The sequence below is a fragment of the Saccostrea cucullata genome, unplaced genomic scaffold, assembly GCF_032062105.1.
Source record: "Saccostrea cucullata isolate Sc308-1 unplaced genomic scaffold, CSIRO_AGI_Scuc_v1 ctg454, whole genome shotgun sequence".
In the NCBI taxonomy this organism is placed as follows: domain Eukaryota; kingdom Metazoa; phylum Mollusca; class Bivalvia; order Ostreida; family Ostreidae; genus Saccostrea; species Saccostrea cuccullata.
The window spans coordinates 522,681-540,323 of NW_026933264.1; the positions used below are offsets into that span (position 1 = coordinate 522,681).

At 31.4% G+C, this 17,643-nt stretch overlaps 1 protein-coding gene and 1 long non-coding RNA gene across 2 annotated transcripts; one reads left to right on the forward strand and one right to left on the reverse strand.

Annotated features, from left to right (window-relative positions):
- The first annotated feature begins 114 nt into the window (after window positions 1-114).
- Window positions 115-13,484, forward strand: LOC134237815 (EGF-like domain containing protein 2). The gene is made up of 10 exons (XM_062719963.1): window positions 115-137; window positions 8,012-8,060; window positions 9,260-9,382; window positions 10,060-10,179; window positions 10,523-10,728; window positions 10,964-11,067; window positions 11,228-11,373; window positions 11,723-11,813; window positions 12,299-12,470; window positions 12,777-13,484. Exons 2-10 carry the CDS (start codon window positions 8,015-8,017, stop codon window positions 12,858-12,860), a joined length of 1,092 nt encoding a protein of 363 aa, XP_062575947.1. The 5' UTR covers window positions 115-137; window positions 8,012-8,014; the 3' UTR covers window positions 12,861-13,484.
- A 2,606-nt stretch (window positions 13,485-16,090) lies between these two features.
- On the reverse strand, window positions 16,091-17,379 carry LOC134237831 (uncharacterized). Its single transcript, XR_009985883.1, has 3 exons — window positions 17,241-17,379; window positions 16,641-16,786; window positions 16,091-16,186 (listed from the first exon to the last, which is right to left on the reverse strand). It is a non-coding gene; the product is annotated as an uncharacterized LOC134237831 (long non-coding RNA).
- Between the last annotated feature and the right edge of the window lie 264 nt (window positions 17,380-17,643).

Below are 17,643 nucleotides of genomic sequence, written 5' to 3' on the forward strand. Positions count from 1 at the left end.
ACTTATTCAATCTCGATATCCACACTTAAATTGGAACCGCAAGAAAAAATGTTAATGGTGAATATGTAAATGATTCATAGGAGTAATTCATTAGCCTATTTGGTCGCCCCAACACCTTTGGAGTAGCGTTGGACATAGTAGGTATGTTCGCTTTTTGTGTTTTGATAAGATATATTATTTTTATATAGTTACCTAATGGTATATGTCTACTTTTGAAATAGTTCAAACGTGAATGCATTAATTTACTGGTAGAACTGCAAGTAAATGATTTTTATTCACATAAGTGAAGTGTTCTTGCCCACCTTGAATGTTTTTAATTTTGAATCATTATTCATACTACTAGATTATAAGACTACAATGTTTTATGGAGACATAAAATTGATTCTGAAAAATTGTTTGACAACGATACAGATTTTTGCGAATTCATTTTTACCTTCACTTTGAAAATTGAATTTTCATTAAAAAGAAAAACTCTTTAAAAATTGAAATTTTTTCATATTTCATTCAAAGTCATATGGTCATTTAATGAAAAAACAACTGTTGATCTGTAATAGGTATATGAATAGTTACCACTCCTATAATTTGCGTGTCGTTAAACTTTCATTCTTTTAATGAAATCAAAGGTTAAATCGTGATTTTCCTACACGAAGATGAATTTATTATCATTTACTTTGATTTTTCTGATAATTAATAATTTTGATTTATTAATGTATTTCATTTTGGACAAAAAATAAGGTTTTAAATAATATTGTGGTTAGCTACCATTTGGAATTTATCATACGATCTGTTGTTTAGTATTTTCACGTGTGGTTTTCATAATTCTCCCATAACAATAAAAGGTTGACGTTACCACTTTTTGTCTGAGTTAATGCGGACCACCTTTTTTCCCTCATGATGCTGTAATTACTGTCTATAAGATAGAGAAGATATGTTAATTATGTCAATAGAATGACGTATGTAAATTAATAAGCTGACCATGACTTTATGTAAGTTTATTTTTGTTTAACCAAAATGTACGACCAAAATAAAATACGGAACGTGCGTTTATCTACAATGACTAATCAACTACACTGTACATAACGGCTCTGTATAATACCTATAAATGCTGCATGATATAGCCCTCTCTTTCATTTTGAAGCTGATGTTTTTATGAGAGGGCAACATTTTCTTTGGATCTTTGTTACATTGCTTGTTTTTATGACACCGTAATCGAAGATTCGAGGGTATATAGTTTTTGCCATGGCCTTCCGTCAACCTGTCGGTCCATTTGTCTATTAATGTGTTTGTCCGCAAAAACTTTAACGTTGGTCATAATCTTTCAGGGGTGGGCTAAGGCTTTTATATTTCACAGGTGTATACCTTGTGATAAGACCTTTCTTAGGGTACCGCCAAATTTGACTACTTGAGCTTGGAGTTTGACCTACTTTAACAAAATATTACCAAGCTTTACCTTGGCTATTACTTTTGAATAGTTGGCACAAGGGTTTTCATACTTCATACACATGTATGTGTATTCACTGTGACAAGACCTCTCAGTTGGTATAAAACTTTTCGACCTCTTGACCTTAGAGTTTGTCTCATTTAAGAAACTTAAACCTTGACTATAACTGATAAAGCGTTAGTGTTAAGGCTTTCATAGTTCACAAGCATTTTCCTTGTGACAAAAACTTCCATGGATACCAACAATTTTGACAAGCATTTGTGAATCTTCGATCCTCGTCATAAGCTGCCATACGTGGACATCAGTGTTTCGCAAACACATCTTGATTTTTAATACGAATGTGTTCAGGCAATTTAATTGTTTTTAAGTTTTGAATTTTGTCGAAGAATATAATTTATTTATAATGATTTTCAACCAAGTGTTTCATATGCTTAAAAGTTAAAAAAAAAATATAATGTATATTGAGTTGCTTTCCTCAGTTTCAATGAAAAATCTCGCTTAATTTACAAGGATGTGATTGAAAAATAAGAAAAAAAACTTTAAAATTAAGTGAAAATTGGTATTTTTATTTTATCCACTAAATGATATCATATAAACATTTGTACAAATAAACACCTGACACCTTTTTTGATTTTAAGCAAAACAAATGCTTAAAGTAGTGAAAACATTATGTTCATTTACAGGAATGCTCTCTAATCTCATTGGTTTTCAAAATTGTTTTGAATTTTGTCGAAGGAATCGAATATATTTATTCATAATGATTTTCAACTCTCCTTTCAAAAAGTATAAAGTCCATTATTTTTAAAAATATGTTAAAAGGGCAATTATATATTTTTTAAAAAATAATGTATCAAATTGATTGTTTTTGCCTTCTTTAGTATGTTCAGATTAATGAAAAATCTACACTGATAACTGCTACAAATTTATACCATCTAACAGTGAAATATTAAAAGCAATTAGATAATGAGGGGTCCGTGTGTTTACTTTAAAACTGTGTCCTTACAACAAAAATAAGGAAAAAAAACTAATTAATTGAACAAACAAAAATTAAAAAGTGAAAATTGGTAGGGGTTTTTTTTTATACAAACTTTATTCAATTTCTAATAAAAAGTAAAGAAAACATTATATTCATTTACAGTATCTTCAACCTTGCTCTCGAATTCTTATTGGTTATCCCAAAATAAAATCGATCGAGGTTATTAAAGATGACGTATACCTAATTTGAAATGTGGGCATACACGAAATTACCATCTATTTGTTAAAAGTTAGTCCAATATATGTCTTGCATCACAGCGTGTTTTAGTTAAGGTAAAATGTGGTAATAAATCAGGCACATTAATAACATGAGCTAAGATTTGTTTGGTAGTGAATCACTCTCTACGTTAACCACCCATCGTCTTGGCAGTTCAGTCGGTAGAGTGCTCGCTCCGTGTTCGGATGGCCGTGAGTTCGAATCGCACGATAAAGATCCCTACCTGATCAATGGACATACGTGCCGAGTAAAGGTCAAAACAAAAGCCCTTCAACAGTTTATGGTGACGTCTCCATATAAGTAAAATATTCTAGAATAGGACGTAATAAAATACATACAGTCAATCAATCAATCCACTTCTAGCATTAAAAAAATTAACATTGACATTTAGCCCTTTCCCCTTCCCCAGAAAAAAGGAGACTGTATTAATATATCTATTAACAACCTCTACAAAATATAAATTTTAAATCAAGAAACAAAACTCTCGTAAGTACTTTATCGTGCTTCTTTTTATATAACATGTATATGTATTCAGTAGCATTGTAATAACATGATAGTGCTTGTTTTCATCTTGATGTGTAACAGCAATCATCGTTCAAGCATTTAAGAAGCAAAATAGACAAAAGCCCACAAAAATATTTGATAAGAGATCAATAAACACGGAACCCTGGAAATCCCAGGGGTCGGATCATGGACCTCGAAGGAGTAAGCCTCTTATGCACTGATCCCATTTCTGTGAAATATCCAGGGGCTCGTGTTCTACGTCCTATTCAGAAATTTGTTTTGTTAATAGATTTTTTGACATCACTGTTCGATTAATGTACCTTCTCCTTTTAAATCTTTGAATAACTGGACTGGTCGTTTCTTCATACTGTGAAGAACTTAAGTAAATAATTTTAGTTTATAAACACAAGAGGCCCACGGGCCACATCGCTCAAATGAGTTACTTTGGCCATGCTGTTCTTTAACAGATCCCCCTTGTAATATCGATTGGGACCCAACCTACATGTACTCCAGGGGTCATAATTTGGACGATTAAGAATTTACACTACCCCAGGATGCTTACATAAATGTTTCAGCTTTTCTGGCCCAAAGGTGCTTGAGAAGAAGATTTTTAAAGATTTTCCTATATATTTCAATGTAAAACTTGGATTCCGTATTGTGCCCCTGCCCTACCCACGGGGGTCATGATTTGAAAAATTTAGAATCTACACTACCCAAGGATGCTTCCACACAAGATTTAGATTTTCAGGCCCAGTGGTTGTTGGGAAGAAGATTTTTAAAAGATTTTCCTATATATTTCAATTTAAAACTTGGATTCCCTATTGTGGCCCCGCCGAATTGGGGTGGGAGGCTTGAATTTTGTACTATTTGAGGATGTCTCAATATCAATATAGCATATATAACTTTGCTTGAGAAGAGGGTTTCTAAAAATATTTCAAATATATTTTTATCTAAAACCCATTCTTGCCTTAACATACCTCTGATGTTTAAGTTTTGAACAAACTTGAATTTACATTATGTCAAGAAGCTTTCATATAAGTTTCATCTATTCTCACCAACTGTTTGTTGAGATAAAAAATACACAGATTCTATTTTCATTATTCCCTAGTCATCTCTTCCCTCGGAAGAGGGTGTGTGGCCATTTAATTGAACAAACTTGAATCATCTCTACTCAAGGATATTCTTTGCCTAGATTGGTTAAAAATGACTCAGTAGTTCTTGAGATGACGATGAAAAATTGAAAAGTTTACGACGACGACGATAACACCGACGACAGACAACGGACACATTTCGATCAGAAAAGAGCCTTGGCTCAAGTGAGCTAACACATAACATAATAAATGAACCCGACCCTTACATCGACTTGATCAGTTTCCCATTGCATTTAAAATCGACTGTGCTGCTTTAAATAGTGTATGTACAATATTTGCATCTTAGACATTCTCTTAAGATATTGTGGTTTCTTTTACGAGTTCAAATGAAACAAACTTTTGTTTAATCAGTAAAACAACATAATTCAGAGGTAAATTTGCTTTATTAAGACATTTAACGACGAGTAATTATCGTTTCAGTCATATTAAAAATACTTTTGTAAGTTATTTAATTCTATTAATTTGAAGGATTCTGTAACTTTTCTCATTAGCACCGCGTGTACTTTGTCAAAATTACAAATTGTCATTGCAACCTTAATAAAATAAAAATGGAATCATGAATTTTTATTGCTTTTTAATTGCATCCAAATGATGCAGATTACGAATGAAAATTCTATAAGAGAAAGCGGTTACACCATATTTGATATTTATACGATGTAGTTGATATGGCATCTGGCAGTTATGAGCTGCAATTGGAATAAATACATTTATAAAGAATAAATAACTCAAAATGGATTGTGATAAAATGGTTTTTGGTTTTTCTTAATTCAGACAAGAAAAGGAAGTGCATCACAAGCCGTCTCTGGATAATGTAACAATTTTGGTGTACTTTATATATTTGTTTTGAAACAATTTTTCATTTAAGTTTTTTTTAATGGAACTTGTTCAAATTTTATTTCAATTCAAAATGGATATATACATCCCCCTTCTGGAATGAAACATTACAAAATAAAATATGTGAATTGCCATTTTCTGAAAATGACAATACATATTAACAACACACTAAAACCCCATCTTATACAGTTGCCTTTTCATATATTATCATAATAAAATGTAGACTCTTGACCTTTTATGTGTTCCAAAAGAAACAAAAATTATATGAAACGAATTAAGTTTCAAAGGAATTAAATATTGCAGATACTTTTTTAATTAATTAATAATTACTCAAAACAATTTACAATGATATAAACACTAGAGGAATGGATGGTTTTACTAAGCTCTAATAACATTATTGCCCCGTATTCTACAATCGTATAAATACATCTGCATTTTAAAGATTTTTTGCATATAACTATGTAAAAATTAATGAAATCTTGAGATTCCAAGTAAAACAAATGAAATTATTGTAGTCTTACTTTTATTTCTTTTTTAACAAAACTCTTTGATCTTAAAATGTTGAAAATTTCTTTTATCATATTATTTATTTTCAAAGCTAATAAATTATAAATAAACACAGATCCTTCTTGAGAAATTTTATGTGTCACGCTTTGACAAGACAAAATACAAGCTAATAGAGTGAATTTAAACTCTTTAAGAGATGCAAACAAATGATACAGTTGTAAAATGTAACATTTGTTGCCTGAAAACATGAACCATCTGTTGGGTCCTGGTAGTGGTTGATGGGACGTTCAGACACCATCATCGCAAGGCGTCAGGGATTTCACATACTTTAAGAGCCACCAAAGTAGTGTCTACATATATAAGAACTGTCGTTTCATCGTTTCCATTAGTTCTGTAAATCTCTGCACAACAGAAGTTCCACTGCATATTTTAATATTAACATCACCAACAGATGTCTTCAAAATGAGTGAATCTAAACTGGAACGGAATATCTCACAGTGCTATGATCTGAGAGCAAATGTTTCTACATTTGGTAAATGTTAGAACTCTGTTTAATCAATCAGTTAAAAGTTGACTACTCAATTCGATTAAAAGCTTTCTTGCTTTAATGAGAGTTAACCATTTCTTATTTCATTGTTAATTTCTTTTTAAAACAAAACTCAAAAAAAAGATAATTAATTCATTTGTTGAAAGAATACAAGACCATGCAGTCTTCTGATCTCTTTTGGGGTTGATGAATTCATATGTTTCATCCATAAATTAATAATTTTGGGGTAACGTATCTACGGTCATAAGAAATATTTAAGAGGGTCTTGATTTGATAGAAGGGAGTGTTTCAATTTTTTCCATAAGTGAATGTTATCTTACGGTAAGTATTAAAGTATTTTAAGCATAATTGAAGGTTTTTAGTTGGCTTAACTTACAACAAATAGAAGCTTATTTTTGTAATATTGGTTGCTGTATGTAGATACCCGACAGTCGCATACAAGAGTAGATCTCGAGTCTTATAATAACATCAGGGATCTTTTTCATAATTAACAACATTATGTGAAGTCAATGACTTACGCTATTCTATAACTCATTTAATATTTTCAAATATAACATAGATCACTGCTTGAATGTTGAAAAATTGACCTTCGGTGATTTTTTTTAGTAATTCAAAACAATTACAATTTTGGTAATTATTTTAAATATACTTATATGAGGGATATAAGTCTTTAGAAAGTAGAATTAAAACGTATTTATTTCATTTTTTATTTTTTAGGTGAGTTTAGTTTATTAAAGAAAATGGAAAGCAATAATTACATACCAACAATGGTACTATAGGACTTTAATTTAAATATCAAGACGAACTCTTTATTGAGGATGTACATGTAATCATAAGAAATATTATTTCATTTTGCAATATCTGTCTTTTTTTAAAATATATTTTTAAAGAAAGTATACATCTAAAATATAAGCTTTCAAATCGTATTCCTTTGAATATAATTTGGAATCTTTTAAAAAGGTTAATATTACATAGAACTGCACAATTAATGTGTGAAAACAATTACTTGTGATCATGTATTTGGACTTACCTTAAGAAATTGAATATTATCATTTTCACAATTTCTTTTTCAATTTCTGTTTCTCTAAAGATTGTAACAGTTGAGGTAAGATTAAAAAACAATGAAATAAGTGAATTGATTTTACAATAAAGTACTGCGAGTTTTTTCAATAAATTTTGAGGGCGAATTTACGGACGAAATACTTCAAGCAAACAAAACGCAGAAATGACACCTTTACTAATGTTTGAACGCAAATTTAACTCTTGTTAAATGGTTTAGTAGTAGGATTGGACTGGTCATATCTTCCAACAAGCCGCATTTTAAACATAAATTTCTAAAATCACGACACTTTGTCAAGCACAATGAATGCTTTTATATAACCGAAATTAGACAAAAAATCAGTAATCACTTTTGATAATAAAAAAAGCAAAATTTATAGAATGGAAACTATGAAATCTGAAAGTGATGATAGAATAAAATTTTTCATATTAATCAAATATTTATTTTTTGGTACGTATCTAAGAATTCAAATTTATCTCTTTAACAAAAAATATATATTTCCCTGGTGACTTTCTATCATCTCTATGAAATATTATTCTTTTGTTTTAATTTGTCGTATATTCTTTATTTAAATGGATGCTAACTTAAGGATAACAAATGTCATTTATCGTGCACGATTGTCGAGGGTCTATGATAAATTAAAGCAATTTACAATAATTTTATTTTAATTCGTTTACTTTTTTACCAAAAAATTTTTTTTCTTTAATTTTCATAGAAAATGTCACCTTTGGGTCCCTTTGTTTTCCTATTCTGCTTTGCAGTTGGTAAGTACAAAGCTATTCACAAACATAGTTTGTCATATAACCACGTTTATTTCTAATTTTTTAACTGCATAATGTCCACAACTTTTAAAACCTTTAAAGCCACAATCATGTTTTCATAAAATAAAAAGTTCTGTCGAGCGTAAAGTAGCTTAGGTAAATCATAATTACTGTACAGATTAAATGCATTAACTTTTAAGAGTTGACAGTTTTTGGAATTAAAATTTTATGCATTTGATGTACTGGTGATGTATTAGATTTTTTTTCTTTACTGACAGTTATTTTTTCTTTTCTTTTTCTTAATCCTTTCAGTTTGTGCAAAACGTAAGAAAAGTATTAATATATAATTTTGATTTCTTTGCTTTTATCATGAAATATATTGTTTTTCTCTCGTAAAGTTTGAAAACATTATATCCTTTATCGCTATAGTTTCCTTAGCACCTTATCAAGTGATAACCCATCCTTTATTATCCCCTCCTTTAGAAAAGACTTCAAAATATAAGTGCCAGAAAAACAAAGGTTATGCCTACCATTTCGTGTATGTCACGGTCACGCCACTTATATTTTTAGCTCAAACTTGCAAACTTGTAAACAACATTCAACTTGTGCATGCAAAGGTGAAAAATATATTCTAATAACTTTTTAAGAGTCTCAAAATTCTCAGACTACCTACATTCATTCTTTGTTACATGAGACCATGGTAACCATGGTAACGAAGTTAAGCTACATTTTCGTGGGCAAACTGAAATTACTTTTACTATATTTTTTTCCCCATAAAAGTAGGTTTTTATGGTTCTGAAACCTGTGATTTTATGAGACCTAACACTTTCAGGAATTGAACAAAATTTACACGGATCTTACAAAAATTGTACGTTTGTCAATTTTCCCGTTTGTGCGCCACGGTGTCTCTTCAGCCAATACATTATATTTATCTCTACGACATACAAGTACCAAATATCGAAACGGAATGAAAATATTTTAGAAAGTCAACCTGGTCGATTGATTTATTTTTTGCTTGACTGGAAACTTTTTTTAATCCTAAATTTTCTTATTTTGCCAACAACTACTGTTATTGTATGAAACCTTTTTCTCAGATTTTAAAAATTTTGTCGCAAAGTTAAAATTTTCAATGGAAAATGTTTGCCACCCTTTTTTACATAAGTCTACATTATTTTATAGGTAGTCTATTTTATATTTTTCAGGTCTTGCATCTTTTAATTGTCTGAATCCTGGATACAACTGTAAAAATAACGCCCCGTGTGACTACTTTGGTCGTTGTAATTGCCCTCCTGGGTTTCAAGGCTACGATTGTGGACTAGATTCTTGTAAGAGACAGTTTTTATTTCATTTTTCTGAAATAGGTAAAATTTGTCAAGAAAACAGGAAACATTTTCTTGACAATTTTCAGCATAAAACTTTTTTTGTTGTTATATATGTTTTTTTTCAAATGGATGATGCATTGTTCTGAAAGCAGATTAGTTTTTTTTGACAAATTTATATGAAACTAGAATATAAATGCATATAACTGCACAAAATCTTATGATACATTTTGTTTTTGGCATCTGTGAAATATAATCTTTTTCAATCTTTTTAACATGGAGCATTTTTCAGCAAAATATTAATTTCTAGAAAAAATATTTTTCATGCATAAACATCAACAGAAAGGGGGAAATTACATAACAGATGGATTCTGAAGGAAAAGTTCATTACGTGACAACTTTATTTTTACACAATTAGTGTGCATTTACTTTCCTAAATTTCCCTTAAAGTTTTCTTTAATCTGAAAAAAAAAATCAATTGTTTATTATATCCATTTAAAAAGCATAATATTTCAATAACTAATTAAGATTTCTGCTTTTAAGACCAAATGTTTGATTTAGTTTTGCTTTGGTTCCATAAGATATTTAAACTAAATTTTATAAAGAAACGCCTTTGTCTCACGTAGAATTCACATCAACAACTTGTGTGTCATCATCGTGTCATTCTTCCACTTTTGTTGCAGCCACTATTTCAAGTTCTGTAGACTGTCGGGCCACTTGTCTCAACAAAGGAATCTGCTATAGTAGTACATTATGTTACTGCACAGATGGTTTTATTGGTTCCCAATGCGAAATCCCTGTTCGTAAGTCATACGTTAGAGCCTCTACAACAATGGACAATTTTACAGTAAAAGTCCTCAAAGTTTCCTATTTAAAAGCACTACAAAATCGCTTTAGACTGTATAATGTGACTTTGTTGATAAGAATGTTTTCGTAGTAAAATAAAATGCATTCAAGTTTTTTTTATCTTTCTTAACGTCCCCATTGAGAATTTTTCACTCGTTTGGTCATATTTTTTTAACCTCACAGTAAAACTTAATGCAATAATTTAAATGTAAAAACTTTTCATGTAAAATAAATGAATGCTACAGCACATTTAAGAAAATTCTCAATTCTCAATTGACGTATTTTGATGTTTCGTTGCAGTTAGTGCTGAATGTGGTTTAAACTCAATGAAGATTCGAAGCTTTCGTCCCCCTTCGTTCCAAGGAGAAATGTATCTGAGACAGAGTATGTTCGGATGCCAGCTGAGAGAAATGGTCACAGACGTCCCAGGTGTGAGAATGTATGAGTTAGAGGTCCCCCTCCGAGCCATTTCACCCTGTTCATTGACAAAAACTATGAACGAAAAGGTGATATTTATTGATCTTGTGCACTTATAACTTAAACAAAACAAAATTAATTAACGAAAACATTTTTAAGAACTTTTCATGATAAATGACTTGTGTGCTATGTTTTGTCAAATTTAAATACTTTATCAAATATCAATGATCACATAAAAGATCTGCAAAAATAATGTGAACCATAAAAATTAACAGCTTGAAGGTAGTTTTATGGCAAAAATTGTAAATCTCTATTGATATTCAGACAGGGGACACGGTTTATGACGTAGATGTAGCTACCGCGCATCACAAAGGTCTCTTTAGCATGTCAGATTCAGTACATAAAGTGACGTGTGTCTATAAATCAAGGCAAGTACCAAAATCAAATAGGAGAAAAGTGAGATAAAAGTAAACATTATGTTTGCGATACTTAAAATAAAATTACTTCATAACTTCTGGAAATATTTTCTAGCTAAATAGAAATTCAGTAAATAGTTTTTAAACAAAGCTAAAATGAAATTCGTTGCAGGAAAATTGGCGAGAACCCAGTTGATGTAACAAAGGAAATGAATCCATTTCAAGTAAGGTTGACAAACGATAACAATCGACGTCTTCAACAGGTTCCGCGAGGCGATATCTTCTTTTTCAATGTAGATAGTAGTGGCAAAAATCCAGGTGAGTGTTGACCTTTTCTGTTTGTAGACCATACTCAAATAAGTGTTAATTGCTAACTGTGTTAGATGTAGAGTTGCCTATATCTTTTGTAAATGTGTAAACCTACTTTAATATCAGCCTTGCTTTAAAAGTGATATATTTTACCGCAATATTTGTTTTATAAGTCTTTATGCATTATATCTGAATCTTGATTTTACCAAATATTTAACATTCTGATACGTTAATTAACATATTTAAAGAGATGCAAGTAAATTTATTCGTTCAAAAAGGATATCTCCAATTAAGTCATAAATGCTTACAATAAATGTCTTCTCCACATGTACAGTCATTTGATTTTTTGCATACATAGACATTGGGGGTACTAGAGTAAGTTATCTTGAAGCATACACTCTTGATCAACAAACTGGAATGATGAGAACCCTTAAACTAATTGAGAATGGGTAAGCATTTTTCAGATTGTCTCAAATAAATTGCTTTGGTCATGATTTAGCATATACTATTTAGTTTCTTGTTAATACATATTAATGATAACGTTTCAAAAGTTAAAACAAAGCAATCATTTTTTATTCTTCCTGTGCAAACATTAAGTTTGAATACAGTTCAGTTAATATACCTTTTACCTGATAAACCGTGTAAAGATTTGTTTTTTTAATAATCAATCAGCTACATTTAATTTTTACGATAAAAATTTTACTTTCAAAGTTTACTTTTTTATGTAGAAAAAGAATTCTGTTTCAGAGGTTTTTATTAAGTAGGATTCTAAGTACATATTGTATTTACTGAAATGTACCCGCAATGCCCATTTGTAGGACCTTCGAACTTTTAATACTTTTTTAACTGAAAACATTTCCTTTATAAAGAAATGATTATAAAGCACTAGATAATTCTTTAATATGTTGCACTAAATGTTAATACATTTTCTTAGATGTCCAGTTAGAAGTACAATCGACCGATATGGGATGTCTATTTCCAATGAAGAGCATAGCTATCGAGGTTTCTTTACTGGACGAGCAAAACTTGAAAGTTTCGAAATTATTATTGGAGAGCCAATACAACTGGATTACAGAGCCCAAATGTGCAAAAGACGATGTCCACAGGTATTTGCCTCCATAGCTTTAAAAGAATACTGTAAGGTTTTCAAATGTTAGGATTTAGGAGACGAAAGTTAAAATTCTGTATATTTTTTTTTAAATTACAAAAGAATTTCCTTACTAGAAAGTTCGATATCACTCCAAAACGACGGTAAGAGTTCTTTTAATATATAGTTCGTTTAACAAGCATCTGCAATTGTTTGTAAAAACAAAAAAGCCAACTAAGAAACGCAAATCATTGAATTAATCTCCATTTTTTTTCTCCTATTTCTTGAAATTCTCCACTTGAATCGTTTTTCTTCATTTTTTCAGGCAATCTGTAATTCACCACAGCCCTTACGATTACCCAGGGTAACTCCATTTAAGCACCCCACGCAGGCAATAGATGTTGTGTAAAGAGGAGACAATGTTCTTTGATGTTATCAAATACAAGTATTACTAAGACAATTCAGTGTACGCGCATCGTGTAGAATTGAATCTCTGTTATGTATACATTATTTCGCATTCCAGTTACCATAGTTATGAAATTTTGGTTGAGTTTCCAAAAAAAATAGAACAACAGAGAATATTCATTCATATATATCCTTAATATTATATTCTGGTTAATTTGTTTCAGTGCTTACTGTCTGAGGATAAATGTTTTGGTCAAAGAATATTGGTTTCTTAATAGATTGAAAGATTGTAAATACTCTTCAAGATATGTTTCAAATGTTTTGGATTTAGACGATCAAAGTGTTATACATACATGTAGTTAACGTTACTTCGTAGAAAAAAAAATGGAGTACAGAAAAACTTTTGTCGAACACAAAAAAAATTTGATCCTTTCTTCCTATAAATTTTTTATAGGAAAAAGTACCATTTTAATCACAATGAATGTGAATTGTTGTACTCCGTTTCATCATTACGTCCTACATGTTTTTAATATGTCTGACAATCTGCAGCATAGCAAAATATTATCACCTATCATGGCATCATTATTGGCATCAATATATGTCAATAAATTTATTTATCTAAATAATATATCTCGTTTTCTCAAATGATTTATTACTTAATTTTTCCTTGTTTACTCTATTATTTAGTACATGTATCTGTATGGAAATTCTTATTTGTCAATTTATGATAAAATTGACCTTGTCAACAAACAAAGCCAAGCATTGTTTAAATGATGATTGATTTTTCTTCACACCATTTTCGTGCATTATTTACATACTAAATTGTCTACCTTTCCCCCTCCTTAAACCCTATTACGACAAGAAGCACACGAAGCAAATTCTGACGTTCCTTTCCACAGTTTTGTTGAAAAGAAAAGAAAAATGAAGACGTTGTATAATTTTTAAAGCTCATTTCTGCTACACATAAATGTTTTGCAGGTAAAAATGTTTAATGGTATAGTGCTTAATCAAAATAGACACTACGTAGGTTTGAAATTTTTCAAATTATGTTATGAACAGAAAATGCAAGTGACAATATCTACCGCTCAAGAAATAAATATGCTAATATGCTTGAAAAACAATTTACAATTTCATTCTATTTTTATTGGTTTTCATGAAGTTTGCTAGTGATTTCCATAATGTTATGCATATAACAATGTAAACTTTTGAATGTGAATTATATACTGTTATTTACTGTTTCTAACCGATTCTCTTCCCAAGCCATATATCTAAAATTTAAGAGAATGTTGAATAATAGCTCTGGGACGACACCGAGCGTTTATAATTCATTGTGACATTGCATTGCAAATCTTCAATATATCATGCGAAAACTTTTACGGAGTCTGCATATTCAAACATTTATTTTTGTAATAATATTCTAAATCCAAACCTAATTTTAAAAGTCCTTCTGTTTTTATTTCTAAAAAGGAAAACGAATTCTTTAAAAATAGAATTGATTTTGCAATTCGTTTAATGAGGTGGAAGCATTTCTTGCTACTTTAAGTATTATTTAAATCATATAATTAGTGCAGGCGTTGGGGGTTATAATTAGAAATTGCGAGTCTGAGAAAAAAAATACTGCGTCAGCAGCATCCTCATAAATTTCAACTGCATTTTCATTTTAATATCCCGAAAGATTGTCTAATTGGAATGCAATTGAAAAAAAATATATCTGAGATTTTCTGGTTACTAGCGGACGTTCTTTATTTTTTTTTCTTGCGCAATATGTTATTTTTCTCAGACATCAAATTTTGATTTTTACCGGACTAGTCATTTTTTTCTACGTTGGTCGTCAATTTCTTTAATTTGATCTACTCTCCATCTTCGTCCGAGTACTGGCAACAGTTGATTAGTCGGTCGACATTAAAATGTTGGGTCTTAATAGCTTTTTACATATCGATCTAATGGGTAAATCAAACTACAGAACAGATCTTATTATCAAGAGAAAGCCACAGGGTCACCATACAGATATCTGAACCTTTCAAATCATTATGTTTTAGGAATGTCACATTTCCGAGCCAGATATTAGTAGCGTAATCAAATATAAAGGATGGTTTGGCTATGTGAAGCATTTAAAAAATATGATTGCTCGAATTTCGGTAGAGATTCTTATAAAAAAAACTGCGTCTCTATTCTGATATCCAACATGAATTTCTTAAAAAAATATGAGAATATATATTTTGTAATGGGCAAAAAAAAAAAAAAACTTTTAAAATGTTCCATATAAAAAAAGAGAAGGGATCTCTATACAACGCACTCATAACTAGCTCTGTACAGGCATGAGCCTAGGGAAATAATTTGGCTTACATAAAATTACCCATCTGAAAGAGCGTGAAATTCTGAGTCAAACAAGTGTATCAAGTATTTTCCATATTCCGACACTTCAAATAACCTCAAAATAAGGGTCTCCTATATGCCTTATTTTGCTTCCATCATTTTTGCCCCAGGCCCAGTAATCTCAAATTTATCCCCATTAAGCAACAAATCAATCACAGATCATATCTCGGACACCTAGATGTGTATGTATTTTGTACACTACTTACCAAGTTTTGAAGGTCTGCGCTCTTGTCTGGTCACAGTGACAATTCTCTACACAGCCCCACGTATAGTCTTATCACTACGCTCTGTACAGGCATGCGCCCAGGGAAATAATTTGGCTTACATTGTATTAGAAAATGAACTACACCATCTGAAAGAGCATAAAATTCTGAGTCAAATAAGTGTTTCAAGTACCAAATTCGACCAAAAATGACCGAGATATGATCATTTAAAGAATTCCATCCCGTCACTCTTAGTAACGATTCATTCCGCATATCAAAGAGACCACTATGACGTCACAGTAAAAAAATTCATTGTTCCAACAATACTTCAATCAAACGCTAAAAAAGTCATTCATGCATCGATTTTAAAGCGGTTTTCGGTGTTGGGTTCGATTTAACACCCTTTTCCGCATCGAATGAAACTATTTTCAATATTCCGACACTTCAAATAACCTCAAAATAAGGGTCTCCTATACAGCTTATTTTACTTCCATCATTTTTGCCCTAGGCCCAGTAATCTCAAATTTATCCCCCTTAAGCGACAAATCAATCACAGATCATATCTCGCACACCTAGATGTATATGTATTTTGTACACTACTTACCAAGTTTTGAAAGGTCTGCGCTCTTGTCTGGTCACAGTGACAATTCTCTACACAGCCCTACGTCTAGTCTTATCAATACGCTCTGTAGAGGCATGCGCCCAGGCAAATAATTTGGCTTACATTGTATTAGAAAATGAACTACACCATCTGAAAGAGCATAAAATTCTGAGTCAAATAAGTGTTTCAAGTACCAAATTCGACCAAAAATGACCGAGATATGATCATTTAAAGAATTCCATCCCGTCACTCCTAGTAACGATTCATTCCGCATATCCAAGAGACCACTATGACGTCACAGTCAAAAAATTCATTGTTCCAACAATACTTCAATCAAACGCTAAAAAGTCATTTATGCATCGATTTTAAAGCGGTTTTCGGTGTTGGGTTCGGTTTAACACCCTTTTCCGCATCGAATGAAACTATTTTCAATATTCCGACACTTCAAATAACCTCAAAATAAGGGTCTCCTATACAGCTTATTTTACTTCCATCATTTTTGCCCTAGGCCCAGTAATCTCAAATTTATCCCCCTTAAGCGACAAATCAATCACAGATCATATCTCGCACACCTAGATGTATATGTATTTTGTACACTACTTACCAAGTTTTGAAGGTCTGCGCTCTTGTCTGGTCACAGTGACAATTCTCTACACAGCCCTACGTCTAGTCTTATCAATACGCTCTGTAGAGGCATGCGCCCAGGCAAATAATTTGGCTTACATTGTATTAGAAAATGAACTACACCATCTGAAAGAGCATAAAATTCTGAGTCAAATAAGTGTTTCAAGTACCAAATTCGACCAAAAATGACCGAGATATGATCATTTAAAGAATTCCATCCCGTCACTCCTAGTAACGATTCATTCCGCATATCCAAGAGACCACTATGACGTCACAGTCAAAAAATTCATTGTTCCAACAATACTTCAATCAAACGCTAAAAAGTCATTTATGCATCGATTTTAAAGCGGTTTTCGGTGTTGGGTTCGGTTTAACACCCTTTTCCGCATCGAATGAAACTATTTTCAATATTCCGACACTTCAAATAACCTCAAAATAAGGGTCTCCTATACAGCTTATTTTACTTCCATCATTTTTGCCCTAGGCCCAGTAATCTCAAATTTATCCCCCTTAAGCGACAAATCAATCACAGATCATATCTCGCACACCTAGATGTATATGTATTTTGTACACTACTTACCAAGTTTTGAAGGTCTGCGCTCTTGTCTGGTCACAGTGACAATTCTCTACACAGCCCTACGTCTAGTCTTATCAATACGCTCTGTAGAGGCATGCGCCCAGGCAAATAATTTGGCTTACATTGTATTAGAAAATGAACTACACCATCTGAAAGAGCATAAAATTCTGAGTCAAATAAGTGTTTCAAGTACCAAATTCGACCAAAAATGACCGAGATATGATCATTTAAAGAATTCCATCCCGTCACTCCTAGTAACGATTCATTCCGCATATCCAAGAGACCACTATGACGTCACAGTCAAAAAATTCATTGTTCCAACAATACTTCAATCAAACGCTAAAAAGTCATTTATGCATCGATTTTAAAGCGGTTTTCGGTGTTGGGTTCGGTTTAACACCCTTTT